The 26,445-nt window shown below is 36.7% G+C and overlaps 1 protein-coding gene and 1 gene segment (V, D, J or C); one reads left to right on the top strand and one right to left on the bottom strand.

Moving 5' to 3' along the window:
- The first annotated feature begins 10,177 nt into the window (after nt 1-10,177).
- Nucleotides 10,178-10,740, top strand: LOC130218832 (immunoglobulin kappa variable 1-8-like). The segment is given in 2 exon segments: nt 10,178-10,293; nt 10,395-10,740. Coding segments are annotated over 2 exon segments (378 nt in total).
- A 1,627-nt stretch (nt 10,741-12,367) lies between these two features.
- LOC130218831 (tripartite motif-containing protein 16) lies at nt 12,368-21,458 on the bottom strand. The gene is made up of 5 exons (XM_056451120.1): nt 21,360-21,458; nt 15,868-15,900; nt 15,703-15,765; nt 15,493-15,632; nt 12,368-13,640 (listed from the first exon to the last, which is right to left on the bottom strand). Exons 1-5 carry the CDS (start codon nt 21,442-21,444, stop codon nt 13,224-13,226), a joined length of 738 nt encoding a protein of 245 aa, XP_056307095.1. The 5' UTR covers nt 21,445-21,458; the 3' UTR covers nt 12,368-13,223.
- Between the last annotated feature and the right edge of the window lie 4,987 nt (nt 21,459-26,445).

Below are 26,445 nucleotides of genomic sequence, written 5' to 3'. Positions count from 1 at the left end.
TACTGCCACCATATGGCATTCACTTGTATTGCATCATTAATTTACTAATTCTACAACATAACTGTTACTCAGAAGCAGCATTTTAAAAACTCCCTCGCGGGCCGGATGAAAGTGTTCAGCGGGCCGCAGTTTGCCCACCTCTGCTCTAGGCTAATACTTCTTGTTTGAATATGCTAAAAAGGAATTTATATTTATAGATATAAAACTTTCCAATATATCAATGTAAAACCCAAAACAAGTTGTTGATTAAGTCTTAAACAATGATTAGGATTATTTTGAATCATGAAAGAATTTTCAGAAAAGCATTTTAATTCAAAAACATTGAACAAAAGGACATTCCCAAAATAAGTGAGCTACACTTTAAGCAGAAGTTTCCCAGAAAGACCAGGTAAACTGCTAGACTGGAAATAATATATATATATATATATTATAATCCTAAAAATCATTTTACAATTATTTAATAAAATAGTTCTTTAACTTAATTTGTTAAGAAACCTTTAGGGTGGCATTCATTTGACAGTGTGAGTTCATCACTGACACACACAACAATTTTCATCATCATGACCTTCATCATCTTCTTCATCTGGACTCTGTCATACAGCTTCACACTGCAAGGTGAACAGTTTATATTTGTTAAATTATAACTTAAGTTATATTTTATAAAACTGACTTTTAAATTATTATTGTAATACTGATTTGTTTCTCAGGATGTGCAGCGGAGAAACAGTGGAGTCCAGACTGAAGATGCTGGACATTATTACTGTATGAATTTCGATTATGGTCCAGTGTTTGATAAAGAGTGGTACAAAAACCTCCGTCAGTCAGTCAGAGTCACAGAGACTGAACTGATCCTGGAGCAGCTCAAACACTGAACACTCTACTGACACACAGAGGTCAAACACACACACACTACACAGATCAACACACTGAGTTCTGACTCAAATCTGACTCTACTAGACTGTGATCAGCGCTTCTATCTGAGGAAACTGATCTCAGAATAATCAATATTAGTTTGTTGTTGAACACTGAACTCCATTTTAAAGTCATTTGAGCTCTTTTTAAGCAGCTCCTTCATCTGAAACTGATGCTGAATGTATTCCTCATCACTGATCTGTCAGAAGCAGAAGTGAAAGTGTGAGTTTGGTGTGTAAATCTGCTTTGCATTGTGAGCTTCAGTGATTCTGCTGGTCTCAGATCAGTGCAGCTGCGTCTCCAGTGAGCAGATCAAACCCCAAGAGCTTCATTTGACTTCATTTCCTGCTCAATGCAGCTCTTCTCCACTATTACAACCAGCAGAAGCAGCTGAAGCCTTAGTGAAGGACTCTAAATGAAGGACACACTCAGGGTGGAATTACAGGGGGGTTTGACCCCCTTAATGCTTGATACCCCAAAGCCACGTCAAAACAAGATGCGTGTGTGCTCAGCCCTTTAAATAGGGAGAAATACTTTCACTGATCTGTATCTTAAATAATAATAACAATAATTAAAATAGGAGAACATATAAATATAGATTTGACCCCCATAATGGTTTATACCATTGTGAATGCATGATAATGCATAATAAATAGAGGTGCAAAATTGAACCCGTAAAGCTACCACCCCAGTGATGGTCACTTGTACCCTAAAAACTACAGTTTTGACCTTTTTTCTGAGAAAGTACTAACATCTATATCTGATTAACCCACAATAATCTCGCTGCTTGAAGTAATTATCCGGCAGAAAAATTTATAGCTGAATCCACATTAATATACAGAATCAGCTTTATTAGGCTACTCCTCAACATTCTAATATATTAAATATCTTCTAATATAATTCATATTATACTAATATTAAATCAAGACATCTGAAGGCAATTTTTGCTCTGACCGTCAAAGATGACTCGAAGTACCAACCAGGATGAGCCTGTTATAGTTTCAGTGGATCTTAAAGGGATAGTTCACTCTAAAAGGAAAATTTACTCACTATTTACTCATTCTCAAGAGCTTCCAACCCTTTATGAGTTTCTGTCTTCTGTTGAACACAAGTGAAGATATTTTGAAGAAAACTGAAAATCTGTAACAAATGACTTCAGTAGGAAAAACAAACATGGGAGTCAATGGTTTCAGGATCCAACTTTGTAAACAAGTAAAGCAGGCATGTCCAAGCTCGGTCCTGGAGGGCCGGTGTCCTGCAAAGTTTAGTTCCAACCCCAATCAGACACACCTGGGCTAGCTAATCAAGCACTTACTAGGCTTTCTAGAAACATCCGTGCAGGTGTGTTGAGGCAAGTTGGAGCTAAAATCTGCAGGACACCGGCCCTCCAGGACCGAGTTTGGACACCCCTGAAGTAAAGGGTGAGTAAATGACGATAGAATTTTGTCCATTAACAGTTTTTCTCAGTGGCTTTGGTGCATTTCTCTCAACACTATTTACATTTGCACAACAGTTAATGCATTTCTCAAAACAATTAGCACAAACTGCAAAACCCAGTTGATAACCTGCAAAAGTGTGTCACTTGCTCAAAATGGAGAGCTCATTCCTCAAAAGCAAGTATTGATGTCAATGAAAGTGTCAGTGTGATCAAGATGAAAAGTCTTAGAGGTATCTGAGTACAAGACATTGAATATGTGTGTTACACATGTTTACTGCATGTGCTCTTTGCAATTCTAATTTATTCACAGCATTGTGCAAAAGAATAAACACACCCTTATTGACAACAAACATGAACTCCCTTCAGGTAGAGCTGTGCACTACTGTGAACTATACTGCAGTACATATTGGAACTGAACCTACAACATACATATTTCTGTAAATCATTCATGAAATTGTTCAATTTAGAAGACATTTTCAGGAAAAAAAAGATTTAACTTTTTTTTATATATAAAATAGCTTGACAGATTTAGACTAGTTCAACATTTTTGTATGTAATGACTCGAGTAATGAAATGAGGACTATCAGTTTTATATGGAATGACTATTCAGCATTCACAAGTTTAGTTCATTTTGACTGACATGACATAAGCAAATGATAATGTTATTAAACAGCAGAGAGTTGTATGAAAGCAGTTGATACATGTCCAAAAGCATCTGCAATTTGTTGGAAGAAATGATAAACAGCTCCTATGATGTGCACAAATGAATAATTGTTTTGAGAAATGCATTAACTGTTGTGCAAAGGTAAATAGTGTTGTGAGAAATGCACCAAAGCCACTGAGAAAAACTCTAACTGGAAATAACATACCGGAATATAGCGACCGACCAATCAGAATCGAGTATTCCAGACAGACATCCACTGAAAATAATACAGAAGGTCACTACAATACATATTATAATTATGTGTACATTTTTAACACATCAATTTTAAGAATACTAAGCAAAGAATAATTAAGGATAATAAATAATAAAATGATTTACAGAAATGAATCCAAGGCACTCGGAAAATGTGGAAAATTTAAAAAGCCTTTATTCACATGGCTTAATCTTAAAAGAAACCTATGCGTTCCTTTTTCTTTTAAGATTAAGCCATGTGAATAAAGGCTTTTTACATTTTCCACATTTTCCGAGTGCCTTGGACTAATTTCTGTTGATGTTTTGATGAATCCCTTACCCAAAGAGCACCGACCAAATATCTCAGAGTTACCCCTGAGCGCTTTTTGTTTGTTTTTCTGGATTTATATAAAATGATTTACTTTGATGTACTTTTTTGGTGTTTTCCTTATAATCATCTGAGGTGCCATTTCTTCATTTTAGGTTTCTTTATTTGCTAATACTTGATTGTTTAGCAGTTGTTTGGGATGTGATAAATTACCGCGTCGTAAAATAAACAGTCATCATGTGAACAGGTTAAACCGTTTGCCAGTATAGTAACACAATGACACTATATTATATATATTTTGTCTACATTTTTAGCATTTCAGTTTAAGGAATTTCAACTTAAATTAAACACTGAAGTGACATAATATAACATTCACTACTTTGACTTTTTTCTTGTCTTCCTCTTCTTAGGGGCCAATTCCAACTCATCCTTAGGTTTCAGCTTATTTTTAGGCTGTAATTTGTGACGCACCACAGTAAGTGAGGTAAACTGGCTCTCAGCACAACACCTGTGAGCAGCTGATCTGGACCCCAGCCCACCGTCACCACCAATTGAAGCATTCACCACTGAACTTCACTGAAGAGTGAGAGATCCTCGGGCAGGGATTCGCCATGGTCAGAGTGACTGAGCTGAGCGAGGGCGAGTGAGCAAGCGTCACCCCACCTGACGCCACGGGTCATTCCCAAAGATATGGTGTGGGGAAACAACACTCACCACCATCCAGAGAGAAACTCACCAGATGAGGATCACAGAGCGGGTCATTTTACTATTATTATTATTACTATTATTAAAAGAAGTTTAATAGAAGATCTAGTCTTAAAATCTATACTTGTTCAAACTACTTATTTAAACTGAGCTGAAACACAATTGTGAAGATTTTTAGGGGAAACTTGAATTGTTTTATGTTCAATCTACTTAAATTATTTGCTTTAACTTAATGGACTTGTGTTAGGACAGCATGAATTGTGTGAAACCTACATTTTATAGTTCACCACAATCTGACTCCAATATGCATGTACATGAGTACATGAATGTAAATATAGCCATACTTTTGTTACTAGTGCTAACAAGTAATAATAATAGTGCTTATTAGTGCTGCTTATTAGGTGCCAATGCTTCATCTTAGCTTAGGTTGCAGCTTATTTTCTGGCTGTATTTGTGATGTACCACAGTAAATGAGGTAAACTGGCTCTCAGCACAACACCCGTGAGCAGCTGATCTGGATCCCAGCCCACTGTCACCCACCAATTGAAGCATTCACCACTGAACTTCACTGAAGAGTGAGAGATACTCGGGCAGGGATTCGCCATGGTCAGAGTGACTGAGCTGAGCGAGGGCGAGTGAGTGAGCGAGCAGCGCCCCACCTGGCGCCACAGGTCATTCCCAAAGATATGGTGTGGGGAACAACACTCACCACCATCCAGACAGAAACACACCAGATGAGGAGCATCAAGTGGGTCATTTTAGTAGCAGTATTATTATTACTATGATTATTAAAAGCAATTTAATAAAAGATCTAGTCTCTAAATCAATAAATATTTACTACTTGTTCAAACTACTTATTTAAACTGAGCTAAAACATCACAATTGTGGAGATTTTTGGGGAAATTTAATTGTTTTATGTTTAATCTACTTAAATTAGTTACAGGAACTTAATGGATTTGTGTTGAGACAACATGAATGAATTGTGTTGAACACTGCATTTTTTAGTTCACCACAAACTGATTTCTGGTCATGAATTTACTCTAAATGCAGCCAAAGGTTTTTATTAGTGCTAAAAACTTAATTTAATCATATATAAAGCTAATTTTTCTAAAATATTTAGGTTGAAATTGTAGATGATCAAATAGTCGCACCTCAGACAATTATAGTCAATTCTACAAACCACACACATTCAGCTTATAGATGATGTATAATTTTATGTATACTTTATCCGGATTATAACTTCAAAACTTGCAACAAAACCTACAAATTAGACAAAATCATTGATTAATGTGTCATAGTTTGATTGTTTTAATTAAATGCAAAGTTGAGAGAAACAAAAACAGCTGAATTGAGGTAAAGTTAGTTTTATATTCAGACATTCGCTCAATTTCTAACAGTGAAAACTTGTGTCAATAGTTTACTACGCTACTTTGAATATTGGATCTGAAATCACTTGTAAAAAAAATCACATTAGCAATATTTAATCGACTGTGAACAATGTTGTAATGTGATTCTTTTATGGATTTTACACTTAAAAGATATATTAAAATGCTAAAACGCACATCTCACAGATGGGAGAGCTTAAATAATTATTATTATTTTTTTAGAATTACTGATTCGAAGCGTGTTTAACTTGCCTAATAGGGTATAATGCCGAAGCATGCTAATAGGACTTTTAATTTGCCAGTAACCTGGGTTAAGCGCTTCCGGTGAATTGTATACAATTGCATATTCGACGCGTTTAGGGTCTCTTTTCTTTAAAAATAAGCGATCTCCACTGGCTGAGTGATATCCGATATAAAGTGGGTCTCAGATTGTACAAGAAGCACTGCATTAAATTACATTTTCCCTGCCATGTCTTTATAGTATGAACATTTACTTTACCCCAGTATATTCAATGGAGCTTCTACGCTAACCTGCCGATTCTGATACGCGCGTGCGAGTAAACGGCTTTTTCTCGTTTTACGCTTGAGCAACTGGATGAATGCCAAAGTCTATTTAACGGATTGTATTTATTACAGTACAACATCAATGGTGTAAAAGGAATCGTATAAAATTGAAAAAATTCACGGTCACCGGAAGTTTATCAGTATGGGAACAACACTAGCTCGGCATGTAGCCTATTCACACGGTCTTTATCCTCCATGTTAGTGTGATGTAAACACATTGAATAACACACAACTTTCGTTTGATAATTTATAACACTTTATTTACATTTGTACATAGTTGGTTAATTTCGACAAGCTTACTATATTTGTTGTATGGTTTCTTTTTCCTCGTTTGGTTGACGAGAGCGGGAATGAACTGCATCTCTGCAATCTCGGTCTGAACTGGCAAAATGTTTAGAAGACGCACGCGGTGGCCATTTATACCACTCGGGCGATACTAACTCAAAACAACGTGATGGGGAGGACTGTGGAGCAAAACGGCTTTTGGATTTGATTTAATTTATTACTTTATATTATCAGCATTGTGTGTGTTTAATAATTGATCATTTAAATACGGAAAACTGTTTATTTAAAATTGTTAAGTTGTAAATGATTGGTTTGCACAAATTTCAATTTGCGTTTCTCCCCTGTGCAAGTTTGTGGTTCTAACTAACGCATTTTAGCGGCTATGACGAGTACAGGTAAGTCCTCATCTATTTGTTTATATCTTATGAAATTAATATTTTATTAATGAACCAAGTTATTGATTTATACTTATACTTATTCTTACGCACAGCTGTACTTAACTGTATTTAACAAGTGTGTTTATTTAACGTTTATTTAAGACAGTCGTTTATGCATATGTATTTCATGTATCGTGACTTTTGCTCTGTCCGTTTGAATGTGACACGGAGATGAGAGAAAAGAAATACAGTATTTTATAGAAAAACTGATAAATTACTTCACTGATAAAAAAAATATGATAACAAATATGCTTAAACTGAAACCGAAAAACACTCTTAAGAGGTGGCTGTTTGTTTGGGCAAAGTCACTTGTCAAATAAAATCAATACGCTCATATTTATTCTCATAATCACACAGTCTGAGCTGAAACTCACAGACAAGCTTGAATAAAATAGGATATAAACACTCATAATGCGTAATATTAGTTGATTTCTAATTATATTTCATTAATTACACTTAAACTGTTGTAATGAAGGTTTTCAGTTGTATTTACAGTTTCAACCAGTAGAAGTCAATAGAGTAAAGCTTCTGAAAACAGTGAATCTAATCGATTAAATCAGGGGTCACCAATCTTGGTCCTGGAGGGCCGGTGTCCCTGCAGGATTTAGCTCCAACTTGCAAGACACCTGCCTGGATGTTTCAAGTATACCTAGTAAGACCTTGATTAGCTTGTTCAGGTGTGTTTGATTAGAGTTGGAGCTAAAATCTGCAGGACACCGGCCCTCCAGGAACAAGTTTGGTGACCCCTGGATAAAATGATTGAATACTTTATAATGCTTTGTCTCTCCAAAATCTCATCTTTGGCTTCATAAACTAAATATTTATCCAACATAAACTAAATTTTTAAACTCATTAAAACATACAAACAAAGTCAAAACAGCCACCAAAAAATAAATGGCAGAATAACAGGATTTAGGAAGCCAGTTAAAGCAAACACCAATGACCACAATGGACACTGCAAACAAACAATGATATCCTTTATTCAGTTCTTGTAGTTTACCTTAAGAGACTTTACAAAATAGTCTTGTATTGTAACCTTGGTGTAAAATACCCATTATATACCATCAAAACTCCCACAACATAATAGTTTAACATTATAATAGTTCTGTTTAGTTCTTACAACTTCTGTTATACTTTTAACACAATTTTACATCAAAGCACACTAATATTCTGAATACACTCAGTGGCGCCCCCAGAAAATTTTCTTGGGGGTGGCCAGAAGAGGTCGCACCAAATCTTGGGGTGGCACACAAAAAAGAATGAATTCAGTGTAATGTTATAGTTTTGTTTCTGGTAAATGAAATAATATGGTTTTATTCATTTAATTAATTACTCTTGAAATATTGCAGGGCAACGCGGAGGCGCAGTAGGTTGTGTTGTCGCCTTACAGCAAGACGGTCGCTGGTTCGAGCCTCGGCTGGGTCAGTTGGCGTTTCTGTGTGGAGTTTGAATGTTCTTCCCGCGTTTGCGTGGGTTTCCTCCGGATGCTCCGGTTTTCCCCCACAGTCCAAAGACATGCGGTGCAGGTGAATTGGGTAGGCTAAATTGTCCGTATTGAATGAGTGTGTATGGATGTTTGCCAGAGATGGGTTGCAGCTGCAAGGGCATCCGCTGCATAAAACATAAGCTGGATAAGTTTATTCCGCTGTGACGACCCCAAATTAATAAATAAATAAACAAATTAATAAATATTGCAATTTTTCCTTGAAATAATCAGCAAGTACATGTGCAAACGAAATAAAATTCAATATTTAGTTTAAAAACCCTTTTCATATCTATAAATAACTTTTCAGTTATTTTTCACATACTTTTATTGTACAGCATACAGTATATGCCATGTCTAAAATTAATGAAGATTAATGAGTTAATTAATAAAAGGAACAAATGAACAAACTGAACAAAAGGCATTACTATATACACACACACACTCACTATACAGACCCTAATAATATCATTTATCCATATCCCTTTTTGAGCCACAAAATTATTAATGCAGCTTCTTCTATTGATGTATCTTCGGGTAAATTAAATTGTCGTTGCTGTCTATTGAAGGTGTGTGCCTGCTGTGAACCACAATCAGGTATAGGGCAGTGGCGGTTCTTGTTTAAATGACACCCTGGGCGAACCACCCCATACACCCCCCTTAAATTGTTAGATTTTTATTCAATAAATATAACAATTTATTTATATTTATTCTAAATAAATACAATTATTATTAATATTATTGTACAATTATTATTCTAAATAAATAACAGAATTCAACCCTAAATGTTACAGGAGTGATATGCTAAGATCACTTAAGAAACCTTTTGCAAGAATATTAAATATGACAATTCTAAAGAATACAAAAATATATGTTTTATAGAATTATCTGTTGTCTTAGACCCGACTCATGGCTGAGAATTAATGTTATGAAGTCTTACTCTCCCATCCAAATCCTTGGATTTGTTCTTCAGTGTTTGGACTCTCAGAAGTGATTAAACCACACGGAACTGAGCTAAACTGAACTGAACTTAAACACTACAAACTGAACTACACTGTTCCAATGTACCATGACCTTTTATCTGAAGCTGCTTTGACACAATCTACATTGTATAAGCGCTATACAAATAAAGGGGAATTGAATTGAATTGAATTTACTCTTTATCCCTCCTTTCTGCTTTATAGGCATGCTTAGTGAAAGTTACATCATCATCATCATATTATATAAACTTTAGTTTAGTCGACTTGCAAAACTCCCTGCGTTCTGATACAGACACGTAAGACTGTTACCCCGGTTTCACGGCGCATGAGCGGCGCGTATTTTATCGGCGTGCATGTAAACAACCGGGATTCACACAGGAGTGCGTGAGGCGCACGGGAATGGTTTTCTGCGCGCATGCGTCAGTTTGCTTTTAAACCAGCGCTGAGGGGGAGAGGTAGTGAATCAGCTACGTCAGCGGCACCAACAATAATTTAGTGGCTGCATTTTATTTATTTATTTATTTATTGAAATATTGGCAATTTACATAAGTACATTTAAATTAATATAATCAACAGCAAAATCATATTGGGGTGGCCAGAGTTTTCCCAGGGGTGGCCCTGAATACACTGTCATGCACATCTGTGAGGGAGGTTTCTAGGTATTCCTGTTGAGTAAAACATATTAAAGCAGCTTCACTCCATCAGTGTTTGCATGTGGAGTGTTTTACATGAGCGCCACACGCTTCAGTGCTCTGCATGTGTTTATAACTCTGACAAACAGAAAACCTGATCAACAACTGTTTTCACTACAACTGAACCTACAAGAACAACAATGACCTTCAGCAGCATATTGATCTGGACACTGGCAGCATTATGTGGAGGTGTGTGTCCCTCAAGATTATGTGTGTTATTGACTTGTGTTTCTGTGTTGTGATCTTATATATGATTATAAAAATGATTTCTAATGTTTCTCCTCTGGCAGAATGTATTGGTCAGGTGACAGTGACTCAAACTCCCTCAGTGCTGCTCTCTGAACCTGGACGATCACTCACTGTCAACTGCAGATTCAGCAGAGATCCAGACTGCTGTTATTATGGAGATCCTGCTGTTAGCTGGTACTTACAGAAACCTGGAGAAGCTCCTAAACTCCTGATTTATTATACAGATGTCCTCCAGTCTGGAACTGCATCTAGATTCACTGGCAGTGGATCTAACAGTGATTTTACTCTGAGCATCAGTGGAGTCCAGACTGAAGATGCTGGACATTATTACTGTCAGAGTTACCACAGTGGTGGTGTGTTCACACAGTGATAAAGAGTGGTACAAAAACCTCCATCAGTCAGTCAGAGTCACAGAGACTAAACTGATCCTGGAGCAGCTCAAACACTGAGCACTCTACTGACACACAGAGGACAAACACACACACTACACACAGATCAACACACTGAGTTCTGACTCAAATCAGCTAATAATCAATAATAATAATAACATAAATAATAATAATCAATAATGATACCGTATATTAGTTTGTTGTTGAACACTGAACTCCATTTTAAAGTCATTTGAGCTCTTTTTAAGCAGCTCCTTCATCTGAAACTGATGCTGAATGTATTCCTCATCACTGATCTGTCATAAGCAGAAGTGAAAGTGTGAGTTTGGTGTGTAAATCTGCTTTGCATTGTGAGCTTCAGTGATTCTGCTGGTCTCAGATCAGTGCAGCTCCGTCTCCAGTGAGCAGATCAAACCCCAAGAGCTTCATTTGACTTCATTTCCTGCTCAATTTAGCTCTTCTCCACTATTACAACCAGCAGAAGCAGCTGAAGCTTTAGTAAAGGACTTTGAATGAAGGACACACTCAGGGTGGGAATTACAGGGGGGTTTGGAGCATTTGACCCCCTTAATTAATACTTGATACCCCAAAGCCACGTCAAAACAAGATGTGTGTGTGCTCAGCCCTTTAAATAGGGAGAAATACTTTCACTGATTTGTATCTTAAATAAAAATAATATTAATAACTCAAATAATAGATCATATCAATATAGAGTTGACACCCCATTGATACCATTGTGAATGCATGATGGCGTCCAGCAGTCATTGGTGTTTCCTAATAATGAGTTGCAGCTGGAAGGGCATCTGCTGCAAAAAGCATATGCTAGAATAATTACCGGTTCATTCCGCTGTGGCGACCCCAGAGACTAAGCCGAAGGAAAATTAATGACTATTAGTTGTAATAGTATAGTAGTAGTTATTGTCAATATAATGGGCTAAAATAGAATAAAATAATTAAATATTTTGCATTTGTTTTGTTTGTAATAATAATAACCCTCATTAAATTGTAAATAACAACAACGACACACAATTGTTATAGATATCATTTTATTATTTTTGTTGTTGCTTGAATTTATTGCTGGTTCATAATAATGCTCATTGTGATTCACTGAAAAGGATGGAAATGTACCGTACAGAATCCTAAATCTCAATTTGAGCAATTCTCAATCAAGCACTAATGCTAATAATATATAATGTTGTAAATATATGAGCAGGCGCAGTAGGTAGTGCTGTCGTCTCACAGCAAGAAGGTCACTGGTTCAAGCCTCGGCTGGGTCAGTTGGCGTTTCTGTGTGGAGTTTGCATGTTCTCCCTGCATTCGCGTGGGTTTCCTCCGGGTGCTCCGGTTTCCCCCACAGTCCAAAGACATGTGGTACAGGTGAATTGGGAAGGCTAAATTGTCCGTAGTGTATGAGTGTGAGTGAGTGTGTATGGATGTTGCAGCTGGAAGGGCATCCGCTGCGTAAAACATGTGCTGTATAAGTTGGCGGTTCATTCCGCTGTGGCGACCCCGGATTAATATAGGGACTAAGCCGAAAAGAAAATGAATGAATGAATAAATATATGAGTTACATTGCTTACTAGTTTACATTGTGCATTTACTAGAGACAACACAAAAGTCAACACAAATGTAAAAAATATCAGGTTTATTACACAAACAAAAACCGAAGATTAATAAAATATACTGTATTACTCTCAGCAACTATCTGCACTGTAAAATCATATCACAGAAAGATGAAGTCAGAATTATTAGGCCTCCTGTATATTTTTTCTGTTTAATGTAAAGAAGATTTTTTCAACACATTTCTAAACATAATAGTTTCAATAAGTCATTTCTAATAACTGATCTCTTTTATGTTTGCCATGATGACTGCACATAATATTCGACTGAATATTTTTCAAGAAACTAGTATTCAGCTTAAAGTGACATTTAAAGGCTTAACTAGGTAAGTTAGAGTAATTAGGCATGTTATCGTATAACACTGGTTTGTTCTGTAGACCAGTGTTTCCCAACCCTGTTCCTGAAGGCACACCAACAGTACACATTTTCAACCTCTCCCTAATCAAACACACCTGAATCAACTTATCATAACATCAGAAGAGACTCCAACACCTGAAGTTAATGGGTCAGAAAAGGGAGACATCCAAAATATGTGCTGTTGGTGTGCCTCCAGGAACAGGGTTGGGAAACACTGCTGTAGACAATCCAAAACAAACATTGCTTAAGGGAGCTAATAATTTTGATCCTAAAATGTTCTTAAAAAATTAAAAACTGCTTTCAATCTAGCTAAAATAAAACAAATAAGGCTTTACTGTGAAAACATTGTGAAAAATTCCTTGATCTGTTAAACAATTTGGGAAATATCTGAAAAAGAAAAGCAAATTCACAGGGGGGCGAATAATTTGGACTTCAACTGTATATCAAGTTATATTTCTTATGTACATTTTCAACCATGTGATTTTTTTGTTCTCTCCTCCTGCCTCATTCCTCTTTCTTCAGTATTACGCAGGAGGACTGTCTTCCCATCCAGAAACCGGGCAGGAGTTTCTCCTTGATGGGGTTTTTAAACCTGTGTAATAACTTGACTTCTCTTTTCTTGGTGTCTTCCTGCATCTGGATGCTGTAGAAGCAGAGCAGGCCTGCAGGCTGATCCACATACAGGCCGATGGTGTGGCACTGAGGCGCATCTAACACCTTGCTGCTGGTTCCTTTGTGCCAGGCGTCATAGCAGGATCCTGCCCAACCCAATCCCCAGGATTCCTCGCTCTCCCCGAGGCCACAGGCACCATCTCCAGTCCTCCTGCCAGCGGATTCATATACAGCCCCGATCACAACCCAACCGGAGTACTGCACCTCCCAATAACAACGCGAGGCCCACACCGACTCCTTACACAGCACCTACACACACACACACAAAAAGTGTTTTTTTTCCTTGTGTGGACTGTAAAAAGTCATATTGATGTTTCAACTGTACAGACTGTATATTATGTCTTTTACCCTACTGTCATGGGAAGATTAGTACACTTAAAAATACTTTAAGAAGGCATGAAATTAATATTTACTTTCCTTTTTATATGTATAATAGTAGTGCTTGTTATAACATTGTATCTGGGCACTTCATTGTTTTGAAAAAAATAATTTGCCCTTGTAATCTTTAATCAAATGTCATAATTAAACACACAACCATATACACACACTCATGTTGGGTTTTCATGTTTTATGCAACCCAGGCTCATTACGTTCCGCTATATAAATTTCTTGAGAGCGCTAAATACATCCCAGGAGGTATGTTAATGTGCCTGATGTTCTCATGTAAATCCACCAGAGGACGCTGTGTACGCTTTTTCAGATCTCAAATTTCTTTGGCGAGTGCCATTCACGCCTGCTGTTTTCACGTAAATCCACCAGAGGCCGCTGTGTACGCTTTTTCAGATCTCAAATTTCTTTCACGAGTGCCATTCGCGCCTGCTGTTCTCACGTAAATCCACCAGAGGACACTGGGTACGCTTTTTCAGATCTCAAATTTCTTTGACGAGTGCCATTCGCGCCTGCTGTTCTCACGTAAATCCACCAGAGGACGCTGTATACAATTTTCAGATCTCAAATTTCTCTCGCAAGTGCCATTCGTGGCTGCTGTTTTCACTCAAATCCACCAGAGGCTGCTGTTTTTGCTTTTTCAGATCTCAAATTTCTCTTGTGAGTGCCATTCGCGCATGCTGTTCTCGCGTAAATCCACGAGAGGCTGCTGTTTACGCTTTTTCAGATCTCAAATTTCTCTCGCGAGTGCCATTCACGCCTGCTGTTCTCACGTAAAACTACCAGAGGCCACTGTTTTTGCTTTTTCATATCTCAAATTTCTCTCGCGAGTGCCATTCGCGCTTGCTGTTCTCACGTAAATCTACCAGAGGCCGCTGTGTACACTTTTTCATATTTCAAATTTCTCTTGTGAGTGCCATTCGTGCCTGCTGTTCTCACTTAAATCCACCAGAGGCCGCTGTCGACTGACTGACCAACCGACCGATAACCCCCCAACCCCTTCCCTAAACACAACCGACAGAAAGAAAAGCCCTCGCCTGATTTTTTCCCACGTTTTCAGATTTTACCATATTCTCACCCTGTTATTGACTTTTTTGTTTTATTTTTTGCCTTCTGCCATTTTACACTTTCAAAACACTTTTTTTTTTGATTGTGTCCTAATAAGGTCAGAAATTACTGGCATTACTGTACTCGTGGGGACATTTGGTCCCTCGTTGGGGGGGGGGGGGGGGGGGGGTCGCGGATATAACTGAGGACGCGGGTGGTGAGGGAGGTGTCGCGGACGCCGCCTTCTTTATTCTGCCACCCTAGGCACGGATATAACTGCTGAGGACGCGGGTGGTGAGGAAGGTGTCGCGGACGCCGCCCTCACAATTCTCTATGGACGCGCTGACCCTGTCTGTATATGCACGTGTGTTTGTGCATGTGTGTTTGTGTGCATGAGTATGTGATTGCTTGAATGAGTTTGTATGCATGTACTGTATATGTATTTGTGTGCATGAGTGTGTGTGTATGTGCATATATGCAAAAGCATCTATGTGTGTTTGTATGACCATGAGTGTGTGTGTGCGCATACATCTGTACATTATTCATGTGTGTTTGTGTACATGAGTGTGCAAATGCTTGTATATACATGAGTTTGTATGTGTGCATGTGCATGAGTGTGTCTCTTCATATATGAAAGAGTGTGTGAATGCGCGTGTGTTTGTTTTACCTGTGGGCTGTGGTCAAATCTCTCTGGTCTGTCCAGGTAAGGGCACACTTCATCTGTCATGCGGGACACTTTAGCCCCACCCTCTGTCAGCCACAGCATCTTATTGGCAGTTCGTTCATCCAGAGAAACATTGATCCAGTCTATCATTGATTAAACTGTTCAGTACCGCTTTATACAGAGTGTGAATTGTGTTTTATGTTCATGACTCACATTTGAGCAGCTCCTCTCTGGTTGTCGGCTCTGGAATGTTCGGCTCATAAACTGGAAGTTTCTCTGAGGATGGAGTGAGAGAAATATATCAGTGTAGATCCAGAATCTATAATATCAATCTTTATGATTAATCATGCATGTGATCCTAAGTTTTGTCCAGCATACCAACAGGAGTGTTTCCAGCTTTGATTTTCCTTCCTGGAAGAAAGAAAAAAAATCAGTATAACGTTTCAACCCAAAATTGCAACCCAGGCTCATTCTGAAAACATAGTCCCGAGGACGTTTCTAGAGACCACGAAATACGTCCCGGGAGGTACGTATTTTTGCAGTTTTTGGTTTTCGTGAATCCGCAAGAGGCCGCTGTGTGCGCCTTTTTGGCTTCTCAGATGTCTCCCGCGAGTGTCTTTTACGCCCACGCTGTTCTCGCGTAAACCCACCAGAGGCCGCTGTCGAACGAACGTCTGTCTGTCCGACTGGCTGAATGATTGACTGGGCGACTGGCCAATCGGCCGGCTGACCCACCCTCCTCCTTCCCTGAACCCAACCAATTTTACCGATTGACCCGCCCGCCCTAAACCCAACCAACGATTTACAAAAGCCGTCCAGAAAAAGAAAAGCCCTCGTCTGATTTTTTTTTTTACCAAGTTTTCAGATTTTACCACATTCTCACCCTGTTATGAACTTCTTCGCTTTATTTCTTGGATTCTGTTTTAATCTTACCTGATTTCTGGAACTGCTCTTCCACGGACTTGAACCCGGTCATCGTCGTCAACTCCTCTCTGCGTCTCAAGTCCGCGGACGTACAGGACGAGCTAACCGGACAAACTGGTTGCAGCGGGAAAACCCTCCACACAAAGGTAAGCGGTCAGCCGGCAAGCGCTAAAAAGAGCAGCGTCATACCGCCCCGCAGCGTTCGCTTAAAAAACTAAATGCAGCCATACATACCTCCAGCTACATAGTTCGCGGTCTCCAGAAATGTCCTCGTAACTACGTTTTCAGAATGAGCCTGGGTTGCAAAATTGGGTCAAATATGGACAAACACAATCATCTGAAGAGTGTTTAAGATATTTACAGTAACCCAGTGCTTGAGTTTGTCCAAATTTTACACACATTTAAAATTGAAACAACCCAGTATTTTTAAAAAAAAGGGGGTATTTCAAGAGTTCACACTTAGCTGATGATTGTTTATAAAGCGTGTTTGGTATGCTGTCCCAGGAGAGAGTCGTAAGCTTAAAAGATCCTCGAGCCCGGGGCTCCCTCCCTTTAGCAGGGCGAGAGGGGAGTTAGAGCTCAGGTAGATCTTGATGAACTCCCCTGCCTTATTTCTATCTAATAACCGATATAGGATTGGCTAAAGAGAGATGTATGGCATACTAAGAGCTCAACTATGATGCTAATTTAGAATGTTCAAGTTACCACAGGGAGAACAAGCAAACTCCGCACAGAAATGTCGACTGGTTCAGTAGGGACTTTAAATCAGTGACATTCTTGCTGTGAGGCAACAGTGCTAACACTGAGCCGCCGTGTTGCCCAATCTAGAAAGGAGGGAGGAGTAGGGGTGGAAGGGGGGATTCTTCAAGATACTGAGGTAAGAAACTCTTTATAGTGAGTTAAGACTCGTACAAACAGAGCCGCTTTTCGTTTGCATTTATCGCCACCGCTTTTCAAGATGTTTTTACGGGTTCAAACCCAAGCAATTTTCACTGGCGTTGAGCAGATAAGGATGCAAAACATTTAAAGGAAAACAAAACCCTTTACATTGACAGCTAAACTAGCTAACACATGATTATTTTTCAGGGTAAATTAACAGCACAGCTCTGTGAATACAGTCTTAGACAATGGTAAGCGTTGCCACAGTAGCAGTGCAGTACACAGACATGTAACACTTGGAAACATCCTGAAAATAATCACATGTTTGTTCTGGATATTTATTTACTTATAAATTAATTTAATATAATTAATTAATTAATTTATTTATTTATTTATTTATATAACAGGGACAATGCTCATTAATCAACAGTAAAAACTGTAAATAAGCCAGAATCTGTTGCCCCTGACAGATTTTATGAATCAAAAACACATTACACATACAATAACAGTAAAATCACATACAGCAAAATATTAAAAATGTATAACAATCTAGAAAACATTCATATCTAGAAAAAAATCACATGATTATGGATGCACTTTTAGCCATTTCCTAATTTAAATGTTGAGTTAAAGCACAGTTAAATATGGTTAAAGTTAAAGTGTGTGTGTGTGTGTGCGTGCGTGCGTGCGTGTGTAACCCACTGACCCAACAGCCCAGTATAAATTGATTTATAACACATGTCCAGACTGCTGATATTGTCCCAGACACTGACACTGTCCCAAAAGCTGATCGTACGCATGTGGAGAATTCACACCATGCTTAAGCTGAATTATTCACCGCCAGTTTATATTTGTACTCCCTGCTGCATTCAAAGTCCTGACCATTCTGCTATAATTAAATACCATTCATTGCTTTAATAGTGAGTGCCATATAAAGTCTTCATGCACAACTATGAAACTATTATTATTACTATTATCATTATTTACTGGAGATATATTGCAGTTAAACCAGTTAAGACACCTTATATTTTAGTATCACTGATATACCACACACACACACGCACACACACACACACACACACACACACACACACACACACACACACAAGTACACTATAGTGGTCACAACATTTAGTATATTTTTCAAAATAAAAAGAAATTACTCAGGAATAATTACATTGAGTTAAATGAGAAATTTTAAAAACATTAAAGATTTAATTATTAATTATTTTCAAATGTAAATAAAGTTTATTATAAATGGTGTAGTTTTCAATGTTTCGAATTTTATTTAACTATTCTATTTTCACTTTAGGTTTAGCTAATTGTGGTAATTTAATTTTCGTTGTTGTTGTTTTTATTAATTTGCACTTTTAAAAATAAATGTATAGTCTTTAAGTTTATTATAGATCAATAAAATAAATATAAATAAACTTTATTTATAGTTATTTTGAGGGCTGCACAATATATGGTTTCAGCATCGATCTTGCAATGTGCGCATCTGCAATAGTCACATCACATATAAGAGTTATAGTTGACCAGGAGCTACAGAACACATCTGATTTGTGGAGTCACTGCTAATTTTAATAATAATAGAGTGAAAGTTTATCACTTGCATGTGTTTTTGAGGCCTTTGACAGCCTTTGGGCACAAAAAAGTATGTTTGGAGGTGTAACAATGATCATGTCCTTCTGCTTAGTCCCTTTATTTATCAGGGGTCGTCACAGCGGAATGAACTGCAAACTTATTCAGCATATGTTTTACACAGCTGGTGCCCTTCCAGCTGCAACCTAGTACTGGGAAACACTCATACATACTCATTCACACATACACACACAAACACTCACTACGGACAATTTACCTTATTCAATTGACCTATAGCGCATGTGTTTGGACTGTGGGGAAAACTGGAGCACCCAGAGGCAATAGTATCTGGATGCAGCCTTTATGATGCTAGCTGAGATTGCATCTCTCAGAAATGCAATGTCAGAGACAGCGCACTCAATGGAGCTACTGACGGGTGAGGTTAGGGGTGGGGTTTGGTAAGCCAATTCAAAAGCATTGCATGTAGCTCAGATTGCATCTGAGTCTGCAGCCAGACCCCTCTCCAACCCATGAACACAGGGAGAACATGCAAACTCCACACAGAAATGCCAACTGACTCAAACCAGCAACGTTTTTGAACCACAGAACCACCGTGTTGCCACTTATTGCAATATTTATCACCAAAAAAAATATTGCAATATCAGAGTTTTCCATTTTCCAGATTTTTCTAATAAAAAAATAGGTTTTTAGCAAGGCAAGCTGATCTGTCGGATGTTCATTCTTTAAAATTGATAGCAGGAGCTTTAATTCAACCCCATTTTGATTATGCTACCTCTTTTTGGTATAGTAGCTGCTCACAGATTATGAAGGAAAAATTGCAAAAGGCACAAAATAAATGAGTACGAATGATTTTAAAAACTCATCCTAGAGCACATTTGCACAAAGAGTCTTTTAAAGAATTAGGCATGTTAACTTAGTAAGAGAGAATGTTTTTTAAAACTGGGAATGGTACGTAAAATGTTTAATAATGAGGTTCCTAGTTATTTGGTGAACTATTTTCAAATGGTGAGGCAACAGCATTCATACAGTACTAGGAGTTGGGATTTTAATATTTGTTTATTTAAATTTAGAAGTCTAGTGGGGAACAATATGTTTTTATATACAAGTGCAATGCTGTGGAACAAATTACCAAAATCCATCAAGGAAATAAAAGATTTAAGGAGGTTCAAAAGAGTAATCAAAAGATGGTTGTTTGATGAGGATAATAAGTTTGCATGGTGGACGAGGATGTTTTTATTTGATATGTTACTGGATTGTGTATAGGGTTGTAGCTGGAAGGCCACTCGCTGCGTGGGACGTATGTTGGATAAGTTGACGGTTCGTTCCGCTGTGGCGATCCCTGATTGATAGAGGGACTAAGCCGAAAAGAAAAATTCATGAAGGAATGTATTTGTGAATTATTTTGTTCTCGTTTTAAAGTGTATGAGGTACTGTCTGTTTTATGCATCATCGGTATTTTGAAGCCATATTTTGTTTTATTTAACAGCGAGGACCACAATGGAAACAAGCCCAGGGCTTTACTGTGTTTTTATCCTCGACAGTTTTTATTTTAAAATGTATGGGATACTTGTACAGCTTGTCTAAAATCTGTCAAATAAAATTCAATTCAATTCAATATGGTGCAGTCCTGTTTATTTTACTACTTCACGTTAAGCTAAAGTTTTAAAATGTTGTTCACCAGCTAAAATAAAAAACTAAAAATGTATGTTTTTTTTGTTGATCAAATCAAAAAGTATTGATGAAAACATTTTTATTTTCATTTAATTATTTAACTTTTGATCTGGTATTTTCATTTTTAAGACCCACTATATGTTCAATGTTAAAAATCTCAATAGTCGGGGCAAACAAAAACATTTTGTCAAATAGTGCTCCATATTTTAAATAGGGATTTCATATTTGATATAAGCTATTAATAATAACTTACTTCATTTTAGGCTTAGCCCCTTTATTAATCAGGGGTCGCCACAGCAGAATGAACTGCCAACTTATGTTTTACACAGCCCATCACTGGAAAGCATCCATACACACACACAGTCAATTTTAGCTTACCCACTTCACCCATACCACATGTGTTTGGACTGTGGGGGAAACCAGAGCAAACCCACACCAACACGGGGAGAACATGCAAACTCCACACAGAAATGCCAACTGACCCAGCCAAGGCTTGAACCAGCAACCTTCTTGCTGTGAGGCGGACGTGCTACCCACTGCACCACCACATAGCCCTAATAATAGCTTATTTAGTTATTTTTGAAGTACTTGTAATGGTTTTAGATATCGTTATCACTTTTAAATTTATTGATACTGTATTTACATACTCTAATACAGAATGTTTATTTAGTTTATTAGATTTTTTGTGTATGATTCTAGCATGAACACAACAACAAAAATATTACTAAAATATTATTATGAAAGCCCATGCAGGTGTTATAAGTTAGTTGTTAATTTTGATAGTAATGCTTTACCTGTTTTCTTGGTTTGAGGCTTCAGAATTGTTGTGTTTGAAGGCATTGTGATGGATATTTTGTGTCTGGATGTGGACGGTTTCATGTGTGAGACGCTGTGGCTCTTTTATAGAGGACATACAGTGCATATAGATGGGCACAAGGCCATTAGAAAACATAAGGAGGGCGTTTCCAATGACAAACTTTGTCCAAATAAAGACATCACATCATAACACAACCACACTTCACTGCAGCCTGTCACAAACTGGGTCAAACCACACACACTGACACCACAGCTCAAAAACTACAACCATTTCTGTCCTGTGTAATAAATAATAACTGAAATTAAATGATACTTGGATGTACTTTTATTTATTTATTTTTATTTTAGCTGCTTATTTGTCATTTATTTTAATTACATTTATCTAATTGATGTGATCTTGTAATTAAAAAAAGTAACTAAAACTAATATGAAAAGTAGTAAAACTGTGTAGACATATACAGTTGAAGTCAGAATTATTAGCCCCCCTGTTTATTTTTTTCCCCAATTTTTGTTTGCTGGAGAGAATATTTCTTCAACACATTTCTAATCATAATAGTTTTAATAACTCATTTCTAATAACTGATTTATTTTATCTTTGCCATGATGACAGTAAATAATATTAGACTACATATTTTTCAAGACACTTCTATACAGCTTAAAGTGACATTTAAAGGCTTAATTAGGTTAATTAGGTTAACTAGGCAGGTTAGGGTAATTAGGTAAGTTATTGTATAATGATGGTTTGTTCTGTAGACTATCGTAAAAAAATAAAATAAAGATAAAAGAAAATTAAGATAAAAATATAGCTTAAAGGGGCTAATAGTTTTGGCCTTATAATGGTTTAAAAAAAACTAAAAACTGCTTTTATTCTAGCTGAAATAAAACAAATAAGACTTTCTCCAGAAGAAAAAATATTATCAGACATACTGTGAAAATTTCCTTGCTCTGTTAAACATCATTTTGGAAATATAAAAAACTAAATTTAAAGGGGGCTAATAATTCTGACTTTAGCTGTATATATAATTTATGCACTAAAACAATATCTTTGTCAATATCAGTATAGAAATAAAAAGGGACTTACCTTAAATTCTTACAATGTCATCATTAATTAATATTACTAAATCTATTCCTAAAATGATGATGATTATTATTATTTATGTTATTTATATTAGCTTTATTTTCATATTTTTGCACATTATTTCATTAATTATTTATGTAATTATTTATTTAATTTTTTAATCATTTTTGCACTTATGTTTATATTGTAAAAATTCAATTCCCCTTTATTTGTATAGCGCTTTTACAATGTAGATTGTGTCAAAGCAGCTTCACATAGAAGATTATAGTCAAATGAATCCGTGTCAGTTCAGTTTTCAGAGTTTAGGTTCAGTTCAGTTTAGCTCAGTTCAGTGTGGTTAATAATGACTACTGAGAGTCCAAACACTGAAGAGCAAATCCAACGATGTGCAGCTCTACAGATCCCAAACCATGCAAGCCAGTGGCGACAGCGGCGAGGAAAAAACTTTACCAATTGGCAAAAGTGAAGAATTAAAAAACCTTGAGAGAAACCAGGCTCAGTTGGGCACGACCATTTCTTCTCTGGCCAAAAGTCTAAAAGTCTAGGCGCCAGAAGCTGGAGAAAGCGTAGTTACTTTATTTAAAAAAGTAAATAATCTCTTTGCCTTAAAGCAACAAGTTGAATTTACTTTTAATAAATGAGTAAATCTGTTGACTTAATTCTTATGCACATTATTCATTTGCTTAATAATTTTATGCAACGGGTTTACTCCCTTTTTTAAGTAATGTCAACTAATCACTTTAAAAGCAATGGGTTTACTCACTTAAGTAACTAAATCCAATTGCAAACTAAGTGCTTTTTACAGTGTATCTATTATGTTTTAATTGAATATTACATTGAAATTTTGTCTCACATTTATACACTCTGTAATTATTTACTGCATATATCTTTTGACGTGTGATGTTTGTTTTTGATCACGTTGACTTGTATTTTTTCTAAATGATATTGTCTGTCTAAAAGAGTTTTTTCTGCATATATTTAAAAAAAATAAAAAATAAATGTATAAAAATAATAAATATATATTTATATATACACTCTCAGAAAACACAAGACCAAAGAAGGTATAAACCCTTGTCACTGGGGCAGTACCTTTTTATGGAACAGAATTGTACCTTAAGACAAATAAACAAATTTGTCCCATTAGTTTGTCCCTTTAAGGACATGATTTGTACCATGGGAAACTAAAATAAACCTTTGGTTTTTAAAACCTGCAGATACAATATTGTGCATCAGGTACAAATCTGATCCATGAAGGTACCACTACAGTGACAAGACACTTTGTACCTTTGTCAAATGTGTTCCTTCAAGCTACTGTATATCCATAATGCGTCAATTTATTTTCAGTAAATATAAAACATCAAATACATTTATTAAACAATGTTTTTTAAAAACGTTTATTTTTGTGTAAATTTTCAATTTACAATAAAGAATAAAAAATACTTTAACATAAATCAAAAGATCTATATTTTTTAACACTTTTCATAAAAATGTTACAGAAACACATTCTCCCATCTATAATATACAACTTTTTTCCTCCAATTTTCCCACAATTCCTTTGTAATTATCTAAAACTTAATTTAATTGACTTAATATTAAAATAGAAATATAATTATGCAGAAGTATTGTAACGAGATATGCACAATGTGTGATTAGTTTTACAATACTAAAATGTCTGCATGAACACTTTGCATGTGCAGGACTTTTCTCAGCTCTCGTGTGTAGTGGAAAGCAAACACCAAAAGGTGCGGATATCAGTAATGAAAATGTATTTATCAGAAAATGCTTACCAAATCTTTATTAAAATGCCTTAAATGTTTAATTACCTATACTTTTATGTTTTACCAGTTGTTTTGTATTATAGAACTTAATAAATAATGTTTACGAGTTTCTTTAAACGTATGCTTTTAAATGATGATTCTTGTTTTAATATACACTCTCAGAAATAAAGATACACGAGCTGTCACTGGGGTGGTACCTTTTCAAAAGGTACAAATTTGTACTTAAAGGGTCCATATTAATACGTCTAGTGTACATATTAGTACCTAAAATGTACAAAAGTGTTCCTCTTAAATTTTTTAGGTACTAATGTACACTTTTGAGGTACCAATATGGACCCTTTAAGTACAAATGTGTAAAAGGTACCACCCCAGTGACAGCTCATGTACCTTTATTTCTGAGCGTGTGGAAATTATACTTGAAATCACTTTGCCTTTCTGGTAATATTTATGTAATGGAAATTCATTTATATTCATCTTTTAGATGTGAATGCATTTTCTACATTGCTCAATTTTACTGTGCATGACTACTCTGTGTTTTTCATCTTACACTTCTATTGTGTAATGTTGTTTGTCTCCTTGTTTTGTATGGGTCAGAAAGGTTGAGACACCTAACGTAAATATGATATGGCCTGATTAAAAGACAAAAATGAAGCAGTAAACAAGAATCCAATACAGGGGAAAGATAACTATAATCCATGATGCATGTGCCTAGCGCATGTCTTTAGTGACCTTGTAAGCAGTACAGGGGAGAAACCAGATAAAAAGAGCGAGCACTCTGTTTCAGTGTCTCACTCTGCAGAAACTGTCGTTGCTGTATGATTGTGACCCTCTTTGCAAAGAATAAAACTTTAAAAGACACCCTGGGTAAGACTGTCTTTTTTACCACAGAGAACGCCTCATTAAAGAAAAATTGCCACTACATTTATTTTCATAGATATTGCAATAAAGAAGGAGTTGTTCAACACTTATGTACCTTTTATATGGGAACAATTGTGGATCTTCATATCTTCCCATAACAGGTACAGACCAGTATCATAAGAGGTCTTTTCTGTCCTATATAAGATACAACTTTTACAAAGGTTATTGGTACCACCATGTACCTTTTTTTTCTGAGAGTGTACAGTATATACTCTCCATACAGAAAACAACTCACATTTATGCACATGTGAATGGCTCTAATGACAAAATGACATTGAGAAAGTAATTTAGAGAACAGAAAACAAAGGTGTGTGTGCATGTGTGTTTCAGTATTGACAGATTAAATTGCACACACACGTTCCACACAAACACTTTTATAAGATATATGATCCTGAGATTAGCGGGTCTAAAATACAAACATGCGTGGCACAGAATGCATGTGGTGTATGTGTGTGTGTGTGTGTGAACGTGAAACTTTAACCCGCTCACTGAGACACCAATACACACATCAATCAGAACCCAGTACACAGTGAAAATCACTAATAATATCCTCAGACACAATCATATATTGATGCAAATAGTTTTAGTTACCAACAAACTGAGTTGTATATCATTTTTTACTAGTGTTGTACTGTATGCTTACTGTATTTATGAATTGATTGTGCTCTCTCAGCTTGGTTTTCTTGACTTTCTTCTGATATTGTTTTGTTTTCTTTAAAGGGCACCTATGTTAAAAAGTCTACTTTTCAAGCTGTTTGGACAGCCATATGTGCATGTATGGTGTATAGACTGTCATATTGGGGTGATATAAGCACACCCAGTGCTTTTTTTTCAATTTAACAACATAAAAAATAGTGGACCAATTGGAGCTGTTTTCAAATCGACCGCTACCTGACGTAGGAGAGCGGTCCCCCCGTCCACCAATATTGATTGACAGGCGCGTCATCATATCCTCAGTTTGTTGATTCACGTCCGCCATTTTCAGCGTGAGTTGAAGCGATATCACTAAAGGAACACGCTAGCTCTATTTTTAGATGCAAGGCTCATTGGGCTCAACACAAGATCAATATTCTCCACATTATCGCTCTAATCGGAATTATTGGTTGTATCTTTAGGTAGGTTTGCAAACATGTGTACTTCTCATTGAGTCTACCTTATACTTCAGCTGTTTGCATTTCTTGCGATCCCAGAAGCTCCCTGTGATCTTAGCTAGCATGCGGGCGCCGCGGACCGCTGCAGAAACCTATGTTTAGAATTCAAAAATGCGTGGCGCGACGATTCGGGACACAT

Source organism: Danio aesculapii, chromosome 24, assembly GCF_903798145.1.
Source record: "Danio aesculapii chromosome 24, fDanAes4.1, whole genome shotgun sequence".
Lineage (NCBI taxonomy): Eukaryota > Metazoa > Chordata > Actinopteri > Cypriniformes > Danionidae > Danio > Danio aesculapii.
The sequence above is the reverse complement of the archived record's forward strand: the minus strand, read 5'-3'. Positions and strand labels throughout refer to the sequence as shown.